The sequence below is a fragment of the Neolamprologus multifasciatus genome, chromosome 23 (genome assembly GCF_963576455.1).
Source record: "Neolamprologus multifasciatus chromosome 23, fNeoMul1.2, whole genome shotgun sequence".
In the NCBI taxonomy this organism is placed as follows: domain Eukaryota; kingdom Metazoa; phylum Chordata; class Actinopteri; order Cichliformes; family Cichlidae; genus Neolamprologus; species Neolamprologus multifasciatus.
In genome coordinates, this window is record NC_140460.1 from 808,930 (window position 1) to 829,739 (window position 20,810).

The window sequence follows — 20,810 nt, forward strand, 5'->3', positions numbered from 1 at the left end:
TCCTTTTCACATAAATGGCCTCCTCTCCTTGGGGTGGACCAACTTTTGGTGCAGCGTGTTTTGGGGTTTACATTACAGCAAATGTCGGGTTGATAAGATTGAAACCTGCAGTCAGCTGAGACTGAAGACGTCCCCTGGATGATGATGAAACGTTTCTCCCACTGAAGACGTCCAGATGAACAGAATCAACTTTTGGAGATGTGTTTATTTTACTATAAAAGATTTTCCAACACACATGAACTGTGTTTTATGTTAACAGACGCACACTTTCACTATAGCATGTAATGAATCTCTGGCACTACCTGATACACTGAATTAGTTCACAGCTCCAAATAAAGAGAACAAAATCATCTTCGACATGTGATCGGGCAGCTGTGCAGGTTCTCATTGTTGGTATCCAGCCAGTTATATAATCACTTTTTATCTGGGTGAGAAGCAGAAAAGCAAGTTTTGTGACATATTTAGATGTCAAAATAAATTAACTGGCTTTCACTGAATTCAATGACCTTGACCCAGTGACTAAATAGAAAATAAAGCTTTGTATATTATAAAACACTGCTGGGTGGGGCTCTTCCCATCATGCATTTCTCTTTGATTCATGTGCTGTTGAAATATGACTGGAATGAAAGGCAACATCATGTGAGCTCATAAAGCTTATCAGCTTTCTGGTGTAACACACAGGTTGATAAGATTTTACAGTGACAGGATGCGTCGCATTTCTTTCTCTGATTTGCTTCTGTTTCTGGTTTCCTGCTGATAACGAGCACATAATCTTTAACATCACTCGTAAAACTGTGTGACAGTGCATCCTGAGGTCACGAGTAATCGCTTTTAAAAGCTGCTGGCTCATAATATTTAACTGTAAAGATTTCATTTGCAGATGTGTTAGCCACAAACATGAAGATATTAGCTCTCATTGGGCCTCTTATTCTCTAGACGTATCCGGGACAATCAGAAAATCCCTTTAATTTAATATTTTCTATTTGCCTTATGAAACATTTAGACCAGGAACGTTAAATTAATTTTACACATCCCACTGAAACTCTTTCTGCTAGTGTAAAAACGATTAACTGGACATCCAAAAGTTATCCTAAAATCATTTTTTTAAATCTCAGTTTTCTGCATGATAACTGTGTAAAATTACAGAACAGTTTCTAGTAGCTCAGCGTCCAGACTGTCCCATATTTAAAAAATAGAAACTTTTGTTTGATTGATGAAAATGTTAGCCTAACTGTTTCTGTCATTTAATTATTAAACTGTTGCTTGACTGCAGTAGTAGTAGTATACACGGCCGGGGGGGGGGGATCTCTGTCAGCAGGAAAAGCTGTAAAACTTATTTTGAAAAAATACAGTTAAGCCATTTTTTGCCCTCCTTCATATTTTTCTAAGCAGCCGAACTGAAGTTATTCCTGGCCCATTTTGGCCCCCGGGCCTCATGTTTAACCACAAAAATTGCGATATGTTGGAACCCCCCAAAACAAATAAATAAACAGAAGTGAAATTACAACCCGAGCAGAAAATCTCGCGAGCCTCATTTGAACGCGCCTCCTCTCGCCCCCTGTCGGCAGCACGTGGAATTGTCCCAGTGAGTGGCTGAGCAGATTTTGGCTGGTGAGAAAATACTATGATCCTCATGTTGTGGCGCAAGATCCGGAGCAGAAAATGATGATGATGATGATGATGACAGCACACGCCCTCTCCGCCCTCGCTGGTAGGAGCGGGGTGCGTCCACACGCCCCTCCTCTCTAAATCGCCGCTGTTGCCTCGCTTTCTTCCATCACAGGATCGACAGGTGAGCACAACATCTCCTCTCTGCGTGTGTTAGATACAGAAACGCTGTTTCGAAGCTCTCTGCGTGGTTTGTTGAATGGTCGATGGACCCGTGGGTTTGCTGTGCTTCCGCGAATAACAGCTGATGGATCAATTATTGCTGTTTTAATCTGATGCACTCGCCGTGCAGTCGGCGCACGGTGGTTACGGTCTGTCTGTCATCTGACTGCGCAGGCTCACGTTCTTCTACAGCTACGACCGGATCGATACGCGGATCGATTGGATCTCAGCAGCAGCTTTTAAACCCAGACCGTGCAAACCGTTTACTGAGAATAACAGTAGTGACCTTACAGCATACAGTGTGTGTGTGTGTGTGTGTGTGTGTGTGTGTGTGTGTGTGAAGGCTGCGCTGCGTAGATGAAAAGCACGCAGAGACACGTCTGCTGATCATATCGATGCTCAGGTGTTTGGACCTGAACACCAGGTTTCTTTTCTGAAATGCTGATAAGCTGATTGTCCCGTTCAGTCAGGAACAAGTTTGCATCTGATTCATGTTTGTGACCGGCTGCAGCTGCTGCGGGGTTCAGGAAATGTAACCTGTTAAAGCCGGAAACATGAAACAATTCAAATTCATTTGAAGGTGTCGTACTTTTTCATTTATTGCTTAAAAATGTTTTGTGAATATTTCCTGGGGAAACACTGCTCTGCTGATCAACTAGATGTAAAGAGGTGGAATCACCGTTATTGATCATGTAATCTAAACATGTGAGCTGATGCTGTAGCAGCGATGACTCTGTGCTGTTGTTCTTTTCCATCGTTTCTGTGCGTAAGCAAACAGTTTCCTCTTGTCCTCTTTGTCATTCATTTGAATCCGCTTCCCGTTCTGGTAAACTGTGTTTGTGCAGCCAGACAGTCCTCACCTCTTCCTCTTTCATGCCCCACAGAATGGAGGCCCTGCTGAACGAGTGGCTGTGGCGGGAAGAGTTCTGGATCCCTCCTGGGAGTCACTGGAAAGACATGGAGATGAAGGAAGGAGAGGGCCACTTTCCTCTACCCAGGCATCTCATCTACACCTTACCACTAGCTCTGATCTTCATAGCCATCAGATATATCTTTGAGAGGTGAGGCCGAGCTCACGGCGAGCTCTGCTTTTTTATCTGCTGGGCTGAAATCAGCAGAGCAGTAAGTTATGTGGCGCACAGTTTTGTCCTTTTCAGTTTTACCGAGTTAGTTGAAGGAAGCAGTGTGATGCTGTTTGTGGGGTAAAAGTCATTTTCTGCTTGGCTTGTTTTGGTCATGGTGGCTGGCTGGAGGGTGTTTGCTGCTAAGCTGCTGAGGAACGCCTCCTCTTCCCTTTATTCATGCGCTACATGCTGTGTGAGAGTCCCGTCTCCCCCAGGCTCGCTCCAGCCTTGTGTTAAAGTGTGTCCGAGTGTTTTTGAGGGAAAATATCTCTTATGGCGACTACAGACGTTTATAGCTGAGGTTTTGCGATGCATGCTGATTCTCTGTAAGCTGCCTCTGCAGGGTATAGTCCACACCAACCAGTCAGTGGCTGCTGTCGGGGTGATCGCACAGAAAACCCTACTAGTGCTTATTATACGTGTCCTCTCGGTGCTTCAAGAGATTCCCTGGAAAAGATCAGAATATTTCTGCTGTCACAGCTGAAGGGATTTGAATGTTATCTTCAGATACCTGACATTTCTTAGTAGATCTTCACTCGTCTTTATAAGCATTTCATATCGTTCTACTTTAACGTAACATTTGAACACGCTGCCCTTTGGATGAATGAAAGAGAAATAATAATAATTCGAGGCTACAGTTAATCTGCGAGTCTGGTCTGATGATGCGTTTGTCTCAGTGTCTCAAACGCTTTCTTGGTTTTACAGGATCGAATGTTTCAGAATGTTAGTGGCACAAAATCAGACATTTGATGAACCTAAATACTGACGAGAGCTTTCACAGTAATCTGCCAATCACATTGATGCTTGTGAGCAGAAACATCACAGTAAACCTGTTTGTACAGTTAACCAGAGACGCGGCCCACATGACCACAGCTTGCACGCCTTTCCATTATCATCATCGTCAGCTGCTGTATTGTCTGTGAGAGCTGAAGATTAGCATCCTCGTCTGTACCTTCATCAGCGATGTTTTAGCAGATTGGTAACATTAGCTGTAGGAGCAGTCCGGGGTCAGAGGGTGATGGCGAGTCGTAGAGGTGGGCACCTTCATTTGTGCTCGCGTAGACGTCGGCCAGCTGGAAGGTGTCTCCACGCAGTCTTCTCAGGCCACAGCTGTGTGTGTGTGTGTGTGTGTGTGTGTGTGTTCCTGTAACCAGAGCGCTGTGTGTCCCTCTGTGAAGCTGCCCTGACCTTCTCATTATCTCCCTGCGTGCACACTTCAGGATCATTATCTCTGAGATAGAATTACACACACGCACGTTTATCTAAACATGTATTCATTGCTGATACCCTCATATTGTATTATTCTGTTGATCTTTCTGTCTCCTTCCGTCTGACACACACACACACACACACACACACACACACACACAGATCAAGTGTCTCTTGATGCTGGATCGGATAATGCCAAAGGCTGTCTGGGCACAAGCCGTCCACGGCAGCAGCTCCACAGGCTGTCAGGAGTAATGAGCTCCTCTCGTTGCTCTTCTGTGTTTGGAGCACATCGAGCAGCTGTTGATGACATCACACATACTCCCGTTTGTTTTATTAACAGGGTTGCATTTGCTATTATGCACATATATGCATATATATATAAAACAGCATCTCTTCTGGTCTCTGTCTTCTCAGGGTCATCGCCATCCCCCTCAGCAGAGTCTTAGGTGTGAAGGATCGGATTCGGATTCGAGCCGCTTCCATCCCAAAGCTGGAAGCGTTTTATAAACAGCACAGCCAGCAGCCATCGCAGGTTGGTGTTCACAGGAGCCTCTAACTGTCCGTGGAGCGCACTACTGTAACTATGGTACACATAACAGGGATAATGCAACGACAGAGTCATTGCTTTAAATGTGACACTCATCTGTATAATACAGTTAATATTCCACCAATATATGAATAAATGAATTGTTGAAGTCACTTATAAGCAGAGATGGTCAAGTTACTTGAAAAAAGTAATCAGTAATTAATTACTGATTACTTCCCAAAAAAAGTAATCCCGTTACTTTACTGATTACTTATTTTCAAAAGTAATTAATTACTTAGTTACTTTTTAAAAACACGATTTACAACCTGAATAGGTGATAAAGTGATAGATCTTTCAGCCCAATTCTACTTTTTCTGCATAATCATCATACAAAATGTAATCAAATGGAAAAGTCTCTTTTTAAAACTTGTTTTATTAGTTTTAATCTTTTAACTTTATGCATCAAGCAAATATTTAATTATCTGCAACATTCTCTGACTGGAAGAAATTAGTTTAACATTTAAACCTATTTTCTGCACATTCCAGCACATAAAATAAAATATTTTTTGTGTTTACACTCAGTCTTTCAAATAGATGCAAGTAAAACACAGCAGAAAATAAATAAAGTCAAAGACTAGCGGTCCTGTTGCTCTATTTTCACCTGTAAAGCAGGAGTGGGGTAGGCGGAGGGTTACCCTGGTGCAGGTGTGCAGCGGTCAGTGGAAGAATCCGCGAGTTTCTCTGTGAGTTTCCCATTACGTCGTAGCTACTCGGTGCTTGTTTGGAAGTTTAGGGGTTTTTTTCGCTGTAAAAAGAAGTTTTCTTCCCACGCACAACGGACACTAATGTTTTTGTCACTTTTTATGGAATCAAACTCAAAGTAAGGTCAGTACTTCCACGCTTTAAACGCTGCACGCTCATACTCTCTCTGCACTCGATATATGATCCATTGTTGATCTGCACACAGCTGTTGTCACGAACGTCGCACTCGCTTACGTCACTGTCATGAGACATTCTGGCAAAAAAAATCACGGTTTTAGTAACGCAGTAACGCAGCGTTACTACGGGAAAGTAACGGTAATCTAATTACTGTTTTTGCAATAGTAATCCCTTACTTCTCTGCTTATAAGCATGCAGCCCAATAGGTTAAAGATCAGTTTAAGAGATGATCCCAGATTTTTCTAGTGTGCTGAAAACATGAAAACCTACAAAGTATTTCCCATTTCTTAGGATTATACTTATACTGAGCTTAAAAACGACATCTGTGCTCAGACCTCCGTCTTGGTTAAAGAACGACCACATAAACTGTATCTCATGATCATCTATATAAATATGTAAACATCCTGCAAAGTCAATGCAAATGTAAATGGAAAACCTCACCTTGAGCCAGGCACTCTTAATGTTTAGTGTGTCCCTAATAAATAGGAACATCTGTTATTGTGTCACACAAACAGTTCATGCGTGCTGGGTGTGGCTCCATCCAGGAGAACGAGTACGATTGTGTGCCAGCTTCCTCTGGAACGAGGAACAGTTTGAAAGCGGGCCGTCCCCACAGAGATGCAGCTCAGGCTGCGAGGCTCGAGCTTACAAAAACATCTCAGTTCATAGCAGGCGTGTTCGCTGCACTGTGAGAGACGCAATCATCTTCATAAACATAATCCTGTCTGTCCCTTTGATATTAATCTTTCCTATTATGTTGCTGATAATCAGAATAATTAGTTAAAATCTGAGGACAAACCAGCGCCATTAGTCTGTAACTGTTACTTTTCTCCGAATCATGGAAATCCTCCACCCTGCTCTTGGTGTAATTTGGCATCGCAGCAGAGCAGCCGTGTTCCTGTGCAGACAAGCAGGGTGTACAGCTGTCAGGACGAGTCATGACTGAGCATATCAAGTGGAGACGCACCGCTCCATGAGCGCCTTTCTGCATTGTTTTTACCCGTGTGTGTGTGTGTGCGTGCATACGTGTGCATGCTCTGGCTTATTTGCAAATCTATTTCCATGGGGCCCCCAGCAGCCGCAGCAGCTAACGACTTTGCTGTTCCCCATGTAAATAACTTGGCCACAAACACGTTGTGCAACACAGTAGATTTATTTCCTGAACACAACGACTGTATTTCTGTTGCACAACACAATCGTGGGAAAATCATTTCACTGCTCAGCGTGGTGTCACAGTTTATCCTTTGATACAGTGCTGGAGCTGTGTGTGTGTGTGTGTGTGTCCTCAGAGTGAAGTGGTGGGCCTGGGGAAGCAGTGTGGACTCTCGCAGAGAAAGATCCAGACCTGGTTTAGACACAGAAGGAACCAGGACAGACCCAGCAGCACCAAAAAGTTCTGCGAGGCCTCGTGAGTTTTTCTTCTCATACGCGCCGTCGTTGAGCCATTTCCTGTTGGACAGATGTCACATCTTTGTCTGATCTCATAGAACTATGTAGTTCATTTACACAGCATCCGCTAATAAGGGGGTGTCAAACATAAGGCCCAGGGGCCAGAATGGGCCCAGCAAAGACACCGATCCGGCCCACTAGATGGCTTTGGAAAATGTAACAACATTTAAGTTTTATAGCTTTTCCACAGTGGAGCTTCATGCTGCACCAAAGTAATTACTACCATGTAAATGATATTTTCAAAACTCTCATCCAGGTCATGATAGTTTTGTTGCTAAACTAAAACTTTCGTGTCACTCGTCTCGTCCATTTAAAATCAAAGTGGGCCACTGTGACATCACAGCGCTGATCGATGACGCGTCTGTTCTTATCTGCAGCTGGCGCTTCGTCTTCTACCTCACGTCGTTCACAGCAGGGCTCGGCTCGTTAATTGATGTAAGTGTGTCGTCACTTTTTTCTTTAAAAGACTCGAATCCTTTCTCTGAATTTTGAGAATCGACATCTGCTTACTACGATGTTTGAATAAGATCGAGGCGAAGAGATTTATCATTTCCTTTATCTTCTAGACGCCGTGGTTCTGGGATCAGAGCGAGTGCTGGAGGGGTTATCCCAAACAGGTAGGACACAGATTTTGCTGTTGGGGTTTGCAGCAAGTGTAAAATGAGTCGTAGATTCTTTAATTCATGGTCATTTGATTCTTTTGTCTGTTATTAAGTTAACGTTTATATTCATGAAGCATTAAGTGGCAGAGACGTCTGTGAGCTAAATGGTAAATGGACTGGTTCTTATATAGCGCTTTTCTACTCATCTGAGCACTCAAAGCGCTTTACACAACTTGTGCATTCACCCATTCAGACAAGCACATCTTTCTAAGTGCTTTTATAGCTAACATTCACACACATTCATACTCCGATGGATGCATCGGAGAGCAATTTGGGGTTAGTATCTTGCCCAAGGATATTTGGCATGCAGACTAGGGGAAGCCAGGAATCGAACCACCAACCTTCCAATCAGTAGATGACCTGCTCTACCACCTGAGCTACAGCCACCCCAACACCCCAACAGCTGAAACTGAAAATCTGCTTCAGCCGGTCTCTAAGAACAATAGGATCTACTTAAAGCACGGAAAGTGCAGAAAGAGCACACTGATCGTTTTTAATGCAGACTCCACCCAGAATGTTTCAACTCCGACTTCCTTGACTGCAAAGCTCTGAATGCTTTTGTGGTTTTTAACTCGCCGTGTGGATGATGGCACACGTTCTTCCCTGGAAGCCACGGCTCTCTTTATCTGCATTAACTGATAACAGCTCTGCTACTGCAGACTTGATTTTTTTCTCAGAAAGGACGTATTTTAGGGTAAATACCTCAGTCAACTTCCTGTCATTGTGTCGCTGCAAACTTTCACTTTTGAGTCTTCTCCAAATGTTTTTCTTTAAGATTGCGCCATGACTTCCTGTGCATGAAGCACGTCCTCTGTGCTTGTAAATGAGAGCGAGGAGTTCTTACGTGGCCACTGAACCTTTGCTAGACTTCACCCCTGAAGCTATCAGACAGGTGAAGCTGTAAATACTCAGCAGAGTTGAATATCTGCCTCCACTACCCCAAAAAGCCCAGGCCTGCTTCAGCACACTTAAAGGAATCGGTTCAGAAAACTGTTCATTAAACTCTTTCAGTTCCTCAAAAGCATGTAGTTAGAGTTCAGTGATTAATAGGGCTGCCACAAACGATTATTTTGATAGTCGACTAGTCACCGATTAGTCGACTAATCAGATCATCATCCATTGGACATAAAACGTACAGCTTATTGCACCAGCAGCATCTGCTCTTATATAACTATCATTAGCTTACAGCTTTAAGTGTTTCAGGTATGTGCTAACTAAAAATAAAGACAAGATGATAGTTTATTAAATTTTAATGAAATTTGCAGATTGTTTCGGTGAAGTTTAATAAACTCCTTGCTATCTAAAATATAACAGGACACCGGAGTAAATTCTCCAGCATCTCACACTTCTGATAATCAGCTGTCTGCTTGATGTTTATTCAGCTGTGTAAAAACTATAACTTTAATCTCAGCCAAACCGATTTACTCAGGAACAAATAAAACACTGAAAAAAGCCAAACAATAACATTTTTAAGTTATCTAAGTGACTTATATATCATGTTTAACCTGAGTAGCGAAAGACAGCGGTGGGTTTGAAGCCGGGAGTCCGGTGTTCTCACGGCTCTAGTTAGCCTAGCTCCCGGCTAGCTATCGAGCTAGTGGGTAACAGACGTCTCCGAAAACGTCGGAGCGCTTTTGAAAATATGTGGTGTCTTGATAAACTGAGCAGATATTTGAGGTTTACACAGCTACATTCTCGCCTGAAAATATGTTAAACGTTTATTTTGTGACCCAGAAAGAATAATAAGAGTAATATTAAAACTAACTAGCTGCCGCCATTGTTGGAAACTGAGCTGGGCTGCGCTATGAATTCTGGGACACAGCTTCTTCTTCTTCGGGGTTTAACGGCAGCTGGCATCCTTGTACATGCAGTGCTGCCATCTTCTGTTTCAGTCCGTTATTACACTCTTAAATCCTACTACTTATTCCTGCGTCTTTTGTGATCTTACAAAGCTTCAAACGACGCGTCGACTATTAAATCAGTCGTCGACGATTTTGATAGTCGACGTAATCGTGGCAGCCCTAGTGATTAACAATCTGACACATCTGTCTGTGAATGCTGCTGCGTGCATCACCATTGTTGCTTTCTACGTCTGGACAAATGAGCATGGTGTTTGTTAGCGTCTGTTTTGATCACACTGACCTGCTGTCGCTCTCTCCTTCATCAGCCTGTGTCTGAGGCTCATTACTGGTATTACATGTTGGAGATGGGCTTCTATTTGTCGCTGCTTCTGAGCATCTCTGTGGATGTGAAGCGAAAAGTGAGTATTAACTGAAAACACCTGGTTATTATTCCACATTTAATCCCTGAAATGTAACGTTTTAGTCCAATGGTGAAAAAAGCAAATGCAGATTATGCTCTGGATGATCTGTAACTGTGATTATCTGTAACTCTGTACTTTGAGTGTTACAGTATATATTCAGTTCAGTCTCCACAGAAACCTGAACTGTACTGAACACTGTAAATATTCACAGTCATCTCATTTCAGTGCTTCTGTCCTTCAGGAGGCTTTGCTGCTGTCATATTTGTATTATTTAAACTAACGAATCAGTGCAGACGATCATTTGATATTTTAACCATGCTGGTTTCAAACGGCACCCGTGCAGCTGCTGTTCATGCTGCTGCATGTTTTGAAGTGTATGCATGTGTGTTTGTGTTTTAGGATTTCAAGGAGCAGGTGGTTCATCATATTGCCACCATAATTCTCATCGGTTTCTCCTACATTGCCAACTACGTGAGGGTGGGCACTCTGGTGATGCTGGTTCACGACTCCGCCGACATTATTCTCGAGGTAAAACACCACACCTGCCTCCAGATACACCGTGTGCACAAACCACTACTTCATCCTTTGTTTTCTAACAAAAGGGACGTAAGTGCAGCATATTTGGAAATGAAAGTGACTTTTATACGCTGCCTCATTCTCAAGCGTCCATAAGTCCATGTTCGTATGACCACCTTTATTCTGGAACACAGCCTGAACTCTGAGGAAGATTTCTTTACCTTCACGAGCGCATCCCAAAGCTCTCTTCTTGGATGCTGTGTTCTCTGTCAGGATGACACCACACTGGAAACTATGAGCAGGCTCTGGGAGGCTGGTCCATGTTTTCCATCCAGGTTCGTTTTGACTGCAGTTTGTTTGTCAGTGCAGCCAGTCGGATACTTTCCAAATGGTGAATCAGAATTTGGATCAAATGATCCACTGAGACCATTTTTGAGGAGGCTTCAGTGAACAGCAGACGATCAGCTGAAGGGACAGATGAATCCCTCAGGTCCTGGAACAGGTCTCAGCTGGTTCTTCCCAAGTTTTCAAGGACAGGATTTCTTCTCGTCCTCCGTGTGAAAAATATTCACAGAGACACTTCACATGATGCTGAAATATTCCTGTCAAACTCTGTTATGATTGATGTTTTTCACAAGTTCACTAATAACACTAATAACCTGTAAGTGCCTCGAGGTTCAACCTGAGTTGGGTCTTTGCCAAGTTGTCTGCTGTGTGTCGACACATTCATCAGTGTTAAGTGACTCGGGTCCACAGACTGGACTGAAAATGGGTGAGAAAGTTTAAAACCGCTGCTCGAGGCTACTTTTAAAAATTCCAGGAGCGCCTTGGAAGCAAAATCTAAAACACTGAGTGGTGGTTCGAGACTTTTGCACGGCGCAGTTTGGAGGAGACTGCATCGTTATGCTGGCAGATTATTGCACAAACAAGGAACTTGACTTGAATTCAGCCTCTTGTGTATTTTTGTGAATTTCCTTCTTCTTTCACACGAGCACACACGTGTGAGCCGCGCACAGCGACAGGTTTTGTTCTGCTGTTGCTCGTCGTGGCTGTAAAGCTTTTACCACCACAGTTGCTCCTTTGTCCGTGGGGTTTTGTGAGGCTGTTCCAATGATAAGAAGTGACGATGATAATTGTTTCCGCGAAACACGAGATGAGGAAATATGTAGTCGCGTCAACTCGGGCGTGACAGGCTGTCGCCTGGACGCTGATAAAGATCATGAAGGGAAAACGATGCTGGCTTCAAATCCAGTAGATGATTAGTTACTGAGTGCAGGTGAGTTCATCAGTGAGTCTGAGGTTTGATTTCGAGCCAGCCGCACCCTCACGTCACGTGATTCCCTCTTGTTTTCTCTCTCGCTGCACTAAAACCACCTGGAACAAAGAGATAACGTTCGAGTCAGTAAACTCAGTGACGTCTTTACACTTTAACCTGTTCAGATCTCCTGTTTTGGCTTCCTGTTAAATCCAGAATTCAAAATCCTGCTCCTCACATACAAGGTCTTAAATAATCAGGCCCCATCTTATCTTAATGACCTTGTAGTACCATATCACCCTATTAGAGCACTTCGCTCTCGCTCTGCAGGCCTACTTGTTGTTCCTAGAGTATTTAAAAGTAGAATGGGAGGGAGAGCCTTTAGTTTTCAGGCCCCTCTTCTGTGGAACCAGCTTCCAGTTTGGATTCAGGAGACAGACACTATCTCTGCTTTCAAGATTAGGCTTAAAACTTTCCTTTTTGCTAAAGCATATAGTTAGGGCTGGACCAGGTGACCCTGAATCCTCCCTTAGTTATGCTGCAATAGACGTAGGCTGCCGGGGATTCCCATGATGCATTGAGTTTTTCCTTTCCAGTCACCTTTCTCACTCACTATGTGTTAACAGACCTCTCTGCATTGAATCATATCTGTTATTAACCTCTGTCTCTCTTCCACAGCATGTCTTTATCCTGTCTTCCTTCTCTCACCCCAACCAATCACAGCAGATGGCCCCGCCCCTCCCTGAGCCTGGTTCTGCTGGAGGTTTCTTCCTGTTAAAAGGGAGTTTTTCCTTCCCACTGTCGCCAAAGTGCTGCTCATAGGGGGTCATATGATTGTTGGGTTTTTCTCTGTATCTATGAAGCGCCTTGAGGTGACTTTTGTTGTGATTTGGCGCTATATAAATAAAATTGAATTGAATTGAATAGATCTGAGACCCCTGCAGGACAAACACACTGAAGTGCTTGATGTTTAAAATGACTTTTTATATTTAAAAGTGAACATGGGGGTGGAGCTGACCCTGGCATACGTCCGAGATTAGAACATCAGTAATTGTGTGACCACAAATCAAACCTGAGGACATAACCTGAAAACACCTGAGCAGGTTGTTCCTGTCAGGGCTGATGAACAGGAAGCTGTGGGGAGGGGGGCTCACACCTGCAGCACTTAGAGGCAACCTAAACATGTTCACAGGAACTTTTACCTTCCTGTTTCCGACAGGTGGGTAAGATGCTGCACTACGCCTTGTGGGCGACGACATGCGATGTCCTGTTTGTCCTCTTTGCTCTGGTGTTCCTCGTCACGAGGCTGTACGTTTTTCCAAGCAGGTGAGAAACTGTTAAATCAGACGTAGTTTCATGTGTTGGTGTGTAAATGTCCAACTGGGTTTGATGTACAGTTTGTCTCAGAGCACTCGAGAGTTCGTAGGAACAGCTGATCTCACTGTTTCTGTGTTTGCCCTGCAGGATCATCCACACCACCCTGATCGTTTCAATGCAGTTCTACGAGCCTTTCTTTGGTTATTATTTCTTCAACGCTCTTCTGTTCGTGCTACAAGTGCTGCACATCTACTGGGCCTACCTCATCCTGCGCATGGTCTACAGGTTTGCCTTTGTGGGCAAGGTGAGCCGAGGGGCTGTTTAAGCAGGCGGCGATAGCAGGAAACGAGGAATCGGATGGTTAACTTTTATTGTTCTCCACAGATCGAGGGTGACGTGCGCAGCGATGAGGAAAGTCCGGTAGATGACAATGAAGAAGAAGAGGAAGATGGGGGCGAGTGCAGCTGGGAGCAGAGGAAGGATGCGATTAACTCCAGACTGGCATCGCTGGCTAACAACTGCGTCCTGAACAACCTGACCAAGCAGACAAACAGAAACAGCAGACTGCCCAAAACCAGATAGTGGCTCCAACATGGTCCGTTGATGATTTCAGGTCAGGGTGGGGTTGCCTCTGAGCAAAGAAGCACAGATGATTGTTGATCCACCGAATGTGACGTCGGGAAGAAACGCCACCGCTCATAACACTAATATCACAACAATAAAAACACGATGAGAGCGTGTGATCACTGCGATGCTGCTTCTGGTCCCTGTATTATAAGAACGTGAAAATATGAAGGACAGCGTTTTAGTTCATCTTTGCTTTTTTTGAGTGAGAGGTTAAAAAAATATTGTTTGTATTAAAACATTAATTCTTGTGTAAAATACGGTGTAATCTATTTTAAATGGAACAAACTACTCTGACTGATTTATGTCCACGTGGCTGCTCATGCATACAGTCCTGATTGTAGTAAATCTGTTGATACATCACTTTATAGGCTGTTTTCACTGTAATCTGTATTTGAATCCCTCTTGTGATTAAAGTTGTATTTTTCTGCGACAGATTTAGACTTTGTAGAACGATGGCGCCCCCTGGTGCACAAAGAAGACGCTGCCCTTTCTGATGCCTTTACAAAAAGTATTTCTTCTACAAACACAGACGTGAACCGTGTGCGTGTCTGTGCTTCGTGTCTTTTTCTCACGGGCAGCACGATTTCCTACTCGGGTCTTTTGTTTCGTGCCTTGGCTGCTGTGTTTTGAACACTATGTGCTACTAAGGTTCCCCTTGTTGTAACAACACAGGAAAGGCCTTATTGTGACGTGTTACGTGTCATTTCTACCTGATTCACACAGACAGGCATTATTGAGCTATTTTAGACAGTGGCGTTAAATACATCGACGCTCCTGGTTAAAAATGAATGTAGATATTAGCAGCTGAATATTTTAATATTTACCAAATTGTGTTCTGATGCTTGCTAGTGTGACTTTACATGTGTCTTCCCACCGTGCTGCAGGTGAACATCATTTATGTAACGATGGCTGTGATAGGGCTAGAAACAGGGCGTGTCTGTGCGGGGATGTGACGTCACTGACGCCCACGCGCCAACAGGGCGTTTAAAGTGAAACGCTGGCGCGCTAAACGGGCCGACGCAGTGAAGGAGACTCACCTGGATGTTGTTTTTAAGAAGATATAAAAGCAGGAGACACTTTATGTCCTCATGAAACTTTGACTTTTATTATGAGTGTTGATTTGTGACAACTTGGACAGTTTAAATAAACGACTTCTGAATAAAACTTGTACAAATTCAGTCAAGCTTTTATGAAAACACTTTTACATTTTGTTCATACTAATGAAGACCCCCCCCCCCCCCCCCCCCCCCCACACACACACACACACACACACACACACACACACACACACACACACAGTACTGTGCAAATGTTTCTTTATGTTTTGCTATCGAGGTGACAGACACCCTCTTGGTAGGGCCGATCGTGGCTCAAGAGTTGGGAGTTTGTCTTGTAATCAGAAGGTTGCCGGTTCAAGCCCCGCCTCCGACAGTCTCGGTCGTTGTGTCCTTGGACAGACACTTCACCCGTTGCCTACTGGTGGTGGTCAGAGGGCCCGGTGGCGCCAGTGTCCGGCAGCCTCGCCTCTGTCAGTGCGCCCCAGGGTGGCTGTGGCTACAATGTAGCTGCCATCACCAGTGTGTGGATGTGTGAATGACTGGATGTGTAAAGCGCTTTGGGGTCCTTAGGGACGAGTAAAGCACTGTACAAATACAGGTCATTTACCATTTTTAAAGTGCTCTTGAGCAGTATTGCTCCAGGCTTCATGAAGGTTGGAGGTTTGCTGCTTTTTCATTCATTTTTATGTTGTGCAGCGAGTCCTTAAACATCTGTGGAGGATTAAAGAGGTGGCAGGCCTGTCTACAGCAGATGAACAGTCTCTGAACGTCCTGTCCTAAAGAGTTACATGAAAAAAAACACACAAGGACCGTGACGCAGTGTTTTGCAATGCTCCTTTCAAAACACTGCAAATTGTCACGTTTATGAACAAGTAGATTGGGTGAATTTACTTTTTCATAAACGAGTAAGATGATCCCAGAGATCAATAACGATGAGACCACCGTGACACAGGACCTGAGAGATGCATCTGGCCCTTCAGCTGATCCATCTGCTGTTCGCTGATTTCCTCAGAAATGTTCTCGGTGTCTGTGCACAAGCCATTCTTAATGAAAGGAAACAGGGAGAGGTTTGCCAAATTACACACAAATTGGACTTAAAATTAGTGGCAACGAGTCTTGTGGAGTGAATATACATTTTGTAATTTTTGGTTCAAATCGTAGCCAGTGTGTACAGGAGAGGTCAGGAGAGAGGTGCAGCAGTGTGTCTACAGCCATCTGTGAAACACAGTGGAGGCTCGGTCATGGTTTGAGTCTCAGCCAGTCGTGTTGGAGATCTGCAGGAACTCCACCGTGTGACAGACAGCATCCTCCTCTGTCACACCGAGCGTCTGCATGTCCTACCTCACACATGCATGAATCTTTTCTCAGGTCTTCCTCTCTGCCTCCTGCTTGGCAGCTCCATATTCAACATCCTTGTCCAGTATATCTACCATCCCTTCTCCGCACATCTCCAGATCATTCCTGCCTTGCCTCTCTAACTGTACTCATTTCTAGCTCCGTCAGTCCTCGTCGCTCCAAATGAAAATCTTAACTCTGCCACCTCCAGGCGTGCTTCTAGCATCTCCAAACATCACAGCATCTCTCCAGCATCTTGTAGCTTCTTGCTACCCTGACTGCACTCTCTACTGGACTCTCCTTTTTCTTGATTGGTTGATATTTAAACGGATCTACCTTCACCATCACTGCTCTTTGCATGTCTCCCTCTTATTCACACATATGTATTCTGCTTCTACTGACTTTCAAACCTCCGCCTGCTTCCTGCTCTCTCATCGTTATTGATCTCTGGGATCATCTTAACAGAGAATAGAATAAAAGAAGAGCTTTGCATGTCCTTCAAGAAGCCTGGAGAACTACTCCTGAAGACTACTTAAAGCTTGCCTGAGAGTTCGGCCTGTGCTGAAAAATTAAAGGTGACTTTCCCTTCATGTTTGCATGAGTTGCTGCACCCATTTCCCATTTTCCTGACCAAATATAAAGAAAGAGCTCGAGAGATTTGCACAATTCCTTCAACCATCATAGAGCATCATGGGATCATTCTTACGGTGACACACCCTCTGAGGGGCACGGGACAGGGTATAGCATCATCTAGCTCAATGCAGGTGTCTATGTACGGGTCCAGCAGCACCATGTTCGGGAATGCTTTGTTACTCTTCCTCTCGCTGAGCAGGTATATCTGCCCAGTGACTGAGGAGCAGCCACAGAAGAACTTTTTGTTCAGACATTCCTCCTCCAGCTCCGTCCACTCATCTGTCTCCACGTCAAACCGAAGGGCTCGGCCTCCGAACAGGTAGAGGGCACTGTTGAGCTCCGTGGCAACCAGGTCGTATCTAAAGAAAAACATATGAATCTTTCTGTTTGATTGTCAGCTGATCATCCTGTATCGTTTATTTTGAAAGCTCAAACTTCATAAGAGTGTAAATCTGGCAGTGTCAGAAAGATACTCACCGTGGAAATGGAGAATAGGAGACCACGTCCCACTGATCCTCCTTCGCCACATACCTCTGAATTCCACCATAAACTTCGCCATTTTCATCCAGGCCACACGCCACGTAGATACACGACCCCAGAGCAGCAGTGGCTGCCCTCTCTACGGCCCTGACCATGGGACTCACCGCCTCCCAGCCCTCCTCTGACCCAAGGACCAGCCTTTCTACATCATCCACGAGACCTTCGTCCATGCTTCCCCCCAGGACATACAGGACTGACTCGAGCCCTGTGGAGCAGTGGCTGTGTCTGGACTTCTGCAGGGCGGGCCCGTCCACCCAGCGCTGGTTCCCACATTCGTAGATCCGGACCCAATCCACGCTGAACCACAGAACATCCCGGAAGTAGCCACCTGTCATGACCACGCTGTCTCCTAAATAAATCAGTGAAAATTTAATGTTCAGTGTTCATGTAAGATCATAAAAACTGAAGAATATTAAAAATACTGCACATGAAAAATAATCACACGTCTAACTTTTGCCAGTTTCATTATGCATCCATTACCCACTGCAGCCACGGAGTACTGTGTGAGGTTCTTCCTCTGCAGGGGGGCGCAGCTCTGCCATCTACCACTCATCGGGTGATACTGGTACAGCGCCTGTTCTTCCTGATCATGAGGCCCGCCCAGCACGAACAGGGTCTCTCTGGCCCGGGTCCTCGTCATTGACCTGCCCACTGACCAAGATGCTGGGAAATGTTCATTGAGCTTCATGATGAGCCTGGCTCTGGGGTCACAGCTTTTCATTCTGGTCAAGAGTTCAGTGATAAAAGGCAAGGACAGAGACTCGGGCCTCACCAGCTCGATGAGCTCCAGGAAATATTCTTCTCGTTTAGGGTCAAACGACACCCAGCGCAGTATTGCCTCCAGAGCCAGATCGTCTTTATGGATGGTTAGGTCGTCGCTGGCAAGTAGATCTGCTACTGACTCTTTTGAGAGTGACAGAAAATCCTCTTCAGCTGAAATAGCGGAGAAGTGAGTGAGCACCACCTGTCGTGCTGCGGCATAAAGCTGAGTGCAGCCCAGCTGCCAGGCGTAGGCCATCATCCCCAAACAGTTGCTGAGGTGCAGCTCACGCTCCAGGAACTTACAGCACAGCAGCCTGGCTCGCTCCAGCTGCAAAAAGTCGGACGTCTCGAGGATGCCCGTAACATTTTCTCTGTGCAAAGACAGGCTGCATGTTGTGGTAAATTCCATCAAGGTCCTGAAATGCTGCAGACTCACACCTTTAATCTCTACCTGCCTCTTGCTGCTCTCCAACCCACGGCCAAAGAACAGAGCCCTGAAGTAAGGGCTCTGCAGGGCCAGATGTTGGCGGTTGACATAAAAAATCTCTCCTTCTACTTGTAGGCTGGCATCAGGTGTTATATCAGCCGCAGAGTCCTTCACCTGTGAAGCAGACTCATCCTCTTCTTCTGATACAAGCGTCAATTCAAAGCTCTGCAGTTTCAGCTCATGGTCACCTCTGTCAGCCATGTCACAACAAACAGCCACCCCTCCTCCTGTGTTCTGCTCGGATCCTCGTCCTCTGCTTTCCAACACACCAGCTGGTGGTATTAATAGATTTCCCCCCTCGACTGACAGCAAAGGAAAAGGGTCAGTTCCAAAAGCAGATGCTGATTATAAAACTGTGAGTTATAATATAAAATATTATAATATAAAAACTAACTCACCCTATCAAACCATCCCCATTAAATCAAATCACGAAGAGTCAATAAAACCATTTTTAAAAAGCAGTGACGTCATGTAAAGGCGCTCGGTGTTTTGATTGGTGGAACATTCTTGAGGTCGAAATTTCACTTCCGTGTCACGCAGCTAACATGGCGGTGAGTTCGTACATTCAAATACTTCTCTGCCTTTGCACCTTTAACGTTGTCAGATGTGCTGTTAGCCCGTGAGTGTGCGTTTCAGCCGCAACCCGGGATGTAAATCAGCACATTCAAAGTAATATGACGTGTTTTTGTTGTACCGCGTTAGCTAACACGGCTAGCCTAGCTAGCTGGGCTCATGCTCAACTGTTAGCACACATGCGACTCACAAACGGCGTGTTTTGTTTTCTCTGCGCAGGATAAAGACAAAAAGAAAAAGGAGAGCATCTTCGACTTGTCCAAATACATCGATAAGCCGATTCGTGTAAAGTTTCAAGGAGGACGAGAAGGTAGGTGGATTAGCTATGATAACAAGCTAACAGTTAAGCAGCGCTGCGGGATTTTCTGTCCTTATTTCCAGCTAATGGAGACTTTACAGCGTGTATTTGTTTCCTCCACAGCCAGCGGTGTCCTGAAAGGATTTGACCCTCTGCTGAACCTGGTGCTGGACGGCACTATTGAATATATGCGCGGTAAGTGTGCGCTTTAAAGTCAAGACCATGCAGGAGAAAATGATTTACAGGAACAAAGAATGACACAAAACTGCGCCAGCACTGAAGTGTTTCCTTTAACCTGAACCCAAATGAGTCATTTACAACACTGAGGCAGTGCCAGACTAACCTGAGTGTTGCTGTGATCACATCTACTGAAGGAGGACCCAGTAAAATAACTACTGGTGATGGTGAAAGTATTTAGATGTTATTTAATATACTGAGTGGAGCTGCGTGTTTCACCAAGCTTTGATCCTCAGCTCAGGGCCGACCAGCAGCCTCAGTGTGAGCTATGACAGCTGTAGCCTTCACTCACACTGAGGAGTTTTCGTGCTAAAGTCACGTCAGCGTGTGGGTGTAAGCGTGAGCCCAGCTGAGTTTAAATAAAGTTTTGTTGTTTTTGGGTTTTTTTAACTTAAACTGAGCCTCATGACTGTTTGAAATAGCTACTCAGCTCCTCTCCAGCAGGTGGGTGGAGCTCCTGCACCTGAGATATTAAGGATAAACCTCAGCGACACCACAGTGAAGTTAGGGTTGAAAAAAAAACTGAGAAGCTCATAGGAATTACTTGAACACTGGTGGGGCTTACTGTTAAAGCCGTGTTTGTATTTAAACTGATCGTGCAGCATCGACTGCTGTCGTAGATAATGTGAGGCTTACTTGTGTGCTCCTGCTACTCCTGTGTTTAGATCCAGATGACCAGCTGAAGCTGACAGAAGACACCCGGCAGCTGGGGCTGGTGGTGTGCAGAGGAACCTCCGTAGTGCTGATCTGTCCTCAGGATGGCATGGAAGCCATACCGAACCCATTCATACAGCAGCAGGACGGCTAACGCACGAGCTCTCCCTGCTAACTTACACGTACTTGTACACACTTGAATATTTCGTTGTTTCTTTTCCTTAGTTTTTATTTCGTTTTAACAATAACGGTAATCATTAATGGAGCCAAGCCGATTTAGTTAAGCAGCAAAAAGACGTTTGAATGCACTTCACTTTTATTTCAGTCTGATGTGCAAATTTGTAAAGATTTGTGTTGTAAAGAGCCCATAAATGTGGGATGTGTAAACAGTACCATTTTCTTTTTATCCAGAATAAGTGAACTTTTTACTATTCTTTGTTGTTTTGATAAGAAAATAAAGTGAAAATGTAATTATGCCGACTTTTGGAAGTTTCGACTCTGCTGGCTGCACAT

The 20,810-nt window shown here is 44.7% G+C and overlaps 3 protein-coding genes across 6 annotated transcripts; 2 read left to right on the forward strand and 1 right to left on the reverse strand.

Moving 5' to 3' along the window:
- The first annotated feature begins 1,577 nt into the window (after positions 1–1,577).
- cers4b (ceramide synthase 4b) lies at positions 1,578–14,070 on the forward strand. 4 transcript variants are annotated; one of them, XM_085152905.1, is made up of 11 exons: positions 1,578–1,792; positions 2,715–2,891; positions 4,581–4,698; positions 6,921–7,039; positions 7,458–7,515; positions 7,647–7,697; positions 9,910–10,002; positions 10,405–10,533; positions 12,996–13,102; positions 13,241–13,397; positions 13,478–14,070. In XM_085152905.1, the coding sequence occupies exons 2-11, from the start codon at positions 2,716–2,718 to the stop codon at positions 13,673–13,675; spliced, it is 1,206 nt and encodes a 401-aa protein (XP_085009031.1). In that variant the 5' UTR covers positions 1,578–1,792; position 2,715; the 3' UTR covers positions 13,676–14,070. The 4 variants fall into 4 exon arrangements, with proteins under 4 accessions (XP_085009031.1, XP_085009032.1, XP_085009033.1 ...); XM_085152906.1 differs by lacking the exon at positions 1,578–1,792 and adding an exon at positions 1,799–2,111; XM_085152907.1 differs by lacking the exon at positions 1,578–1,792 and adding an exon at positions 2,130–2,410.
- A 1,504-nt stretch (positions 14,071–15,574) lies between these two features.
- LOC146490604 (kelch-like protein 23) lies at positions 15,575–18,895 on the reverse strand. The gene is made up of 3 exons (XM_085152903.1): positions 17,767–18,895; positions 17,224–17,635; positions 15,575–17,105 (listed from the first exon to the last, which is right to left on the reverse strand). Exons 1-3 carry the CDS (start codon positions 18,734–18,736, stop codon positions 16,802–16,804), a joined length of 1,686 nt encoding a protein of 561 aa, XP_085009029.1. The 5' UTR covers positions 18,737–18,895; the 3' UTR covers positions 15,575–16,801.
- Positions 18,896–18,979: 84 nt separating this feature from the next.
- On the forward strand, positions 18,980–20,771 carry lsm7 (LSM7 homolog, U6 small nuclear RNA and mRNA degradation associated). The gene is made up of 4 exons (XM_085152910.1): positions 18,980–19,086; positions 19,328–19,418; positions 19,530–19,601; positions 20,309–20,771. Exons 1-4 carry the CDS (start codon positions 19,081–19,083, stop codon positions 20,449–20,451), a joined length of 312 nt encoding a protein of 103 aa, XP_085009036.1. The 5' UTR covers positions 18,980–19,080; the 3' UTR covers positions 20,452–20,771.
- The last annotated feature ends 39 nt before the right edge of the window (positions 20,772–20,810 follow it).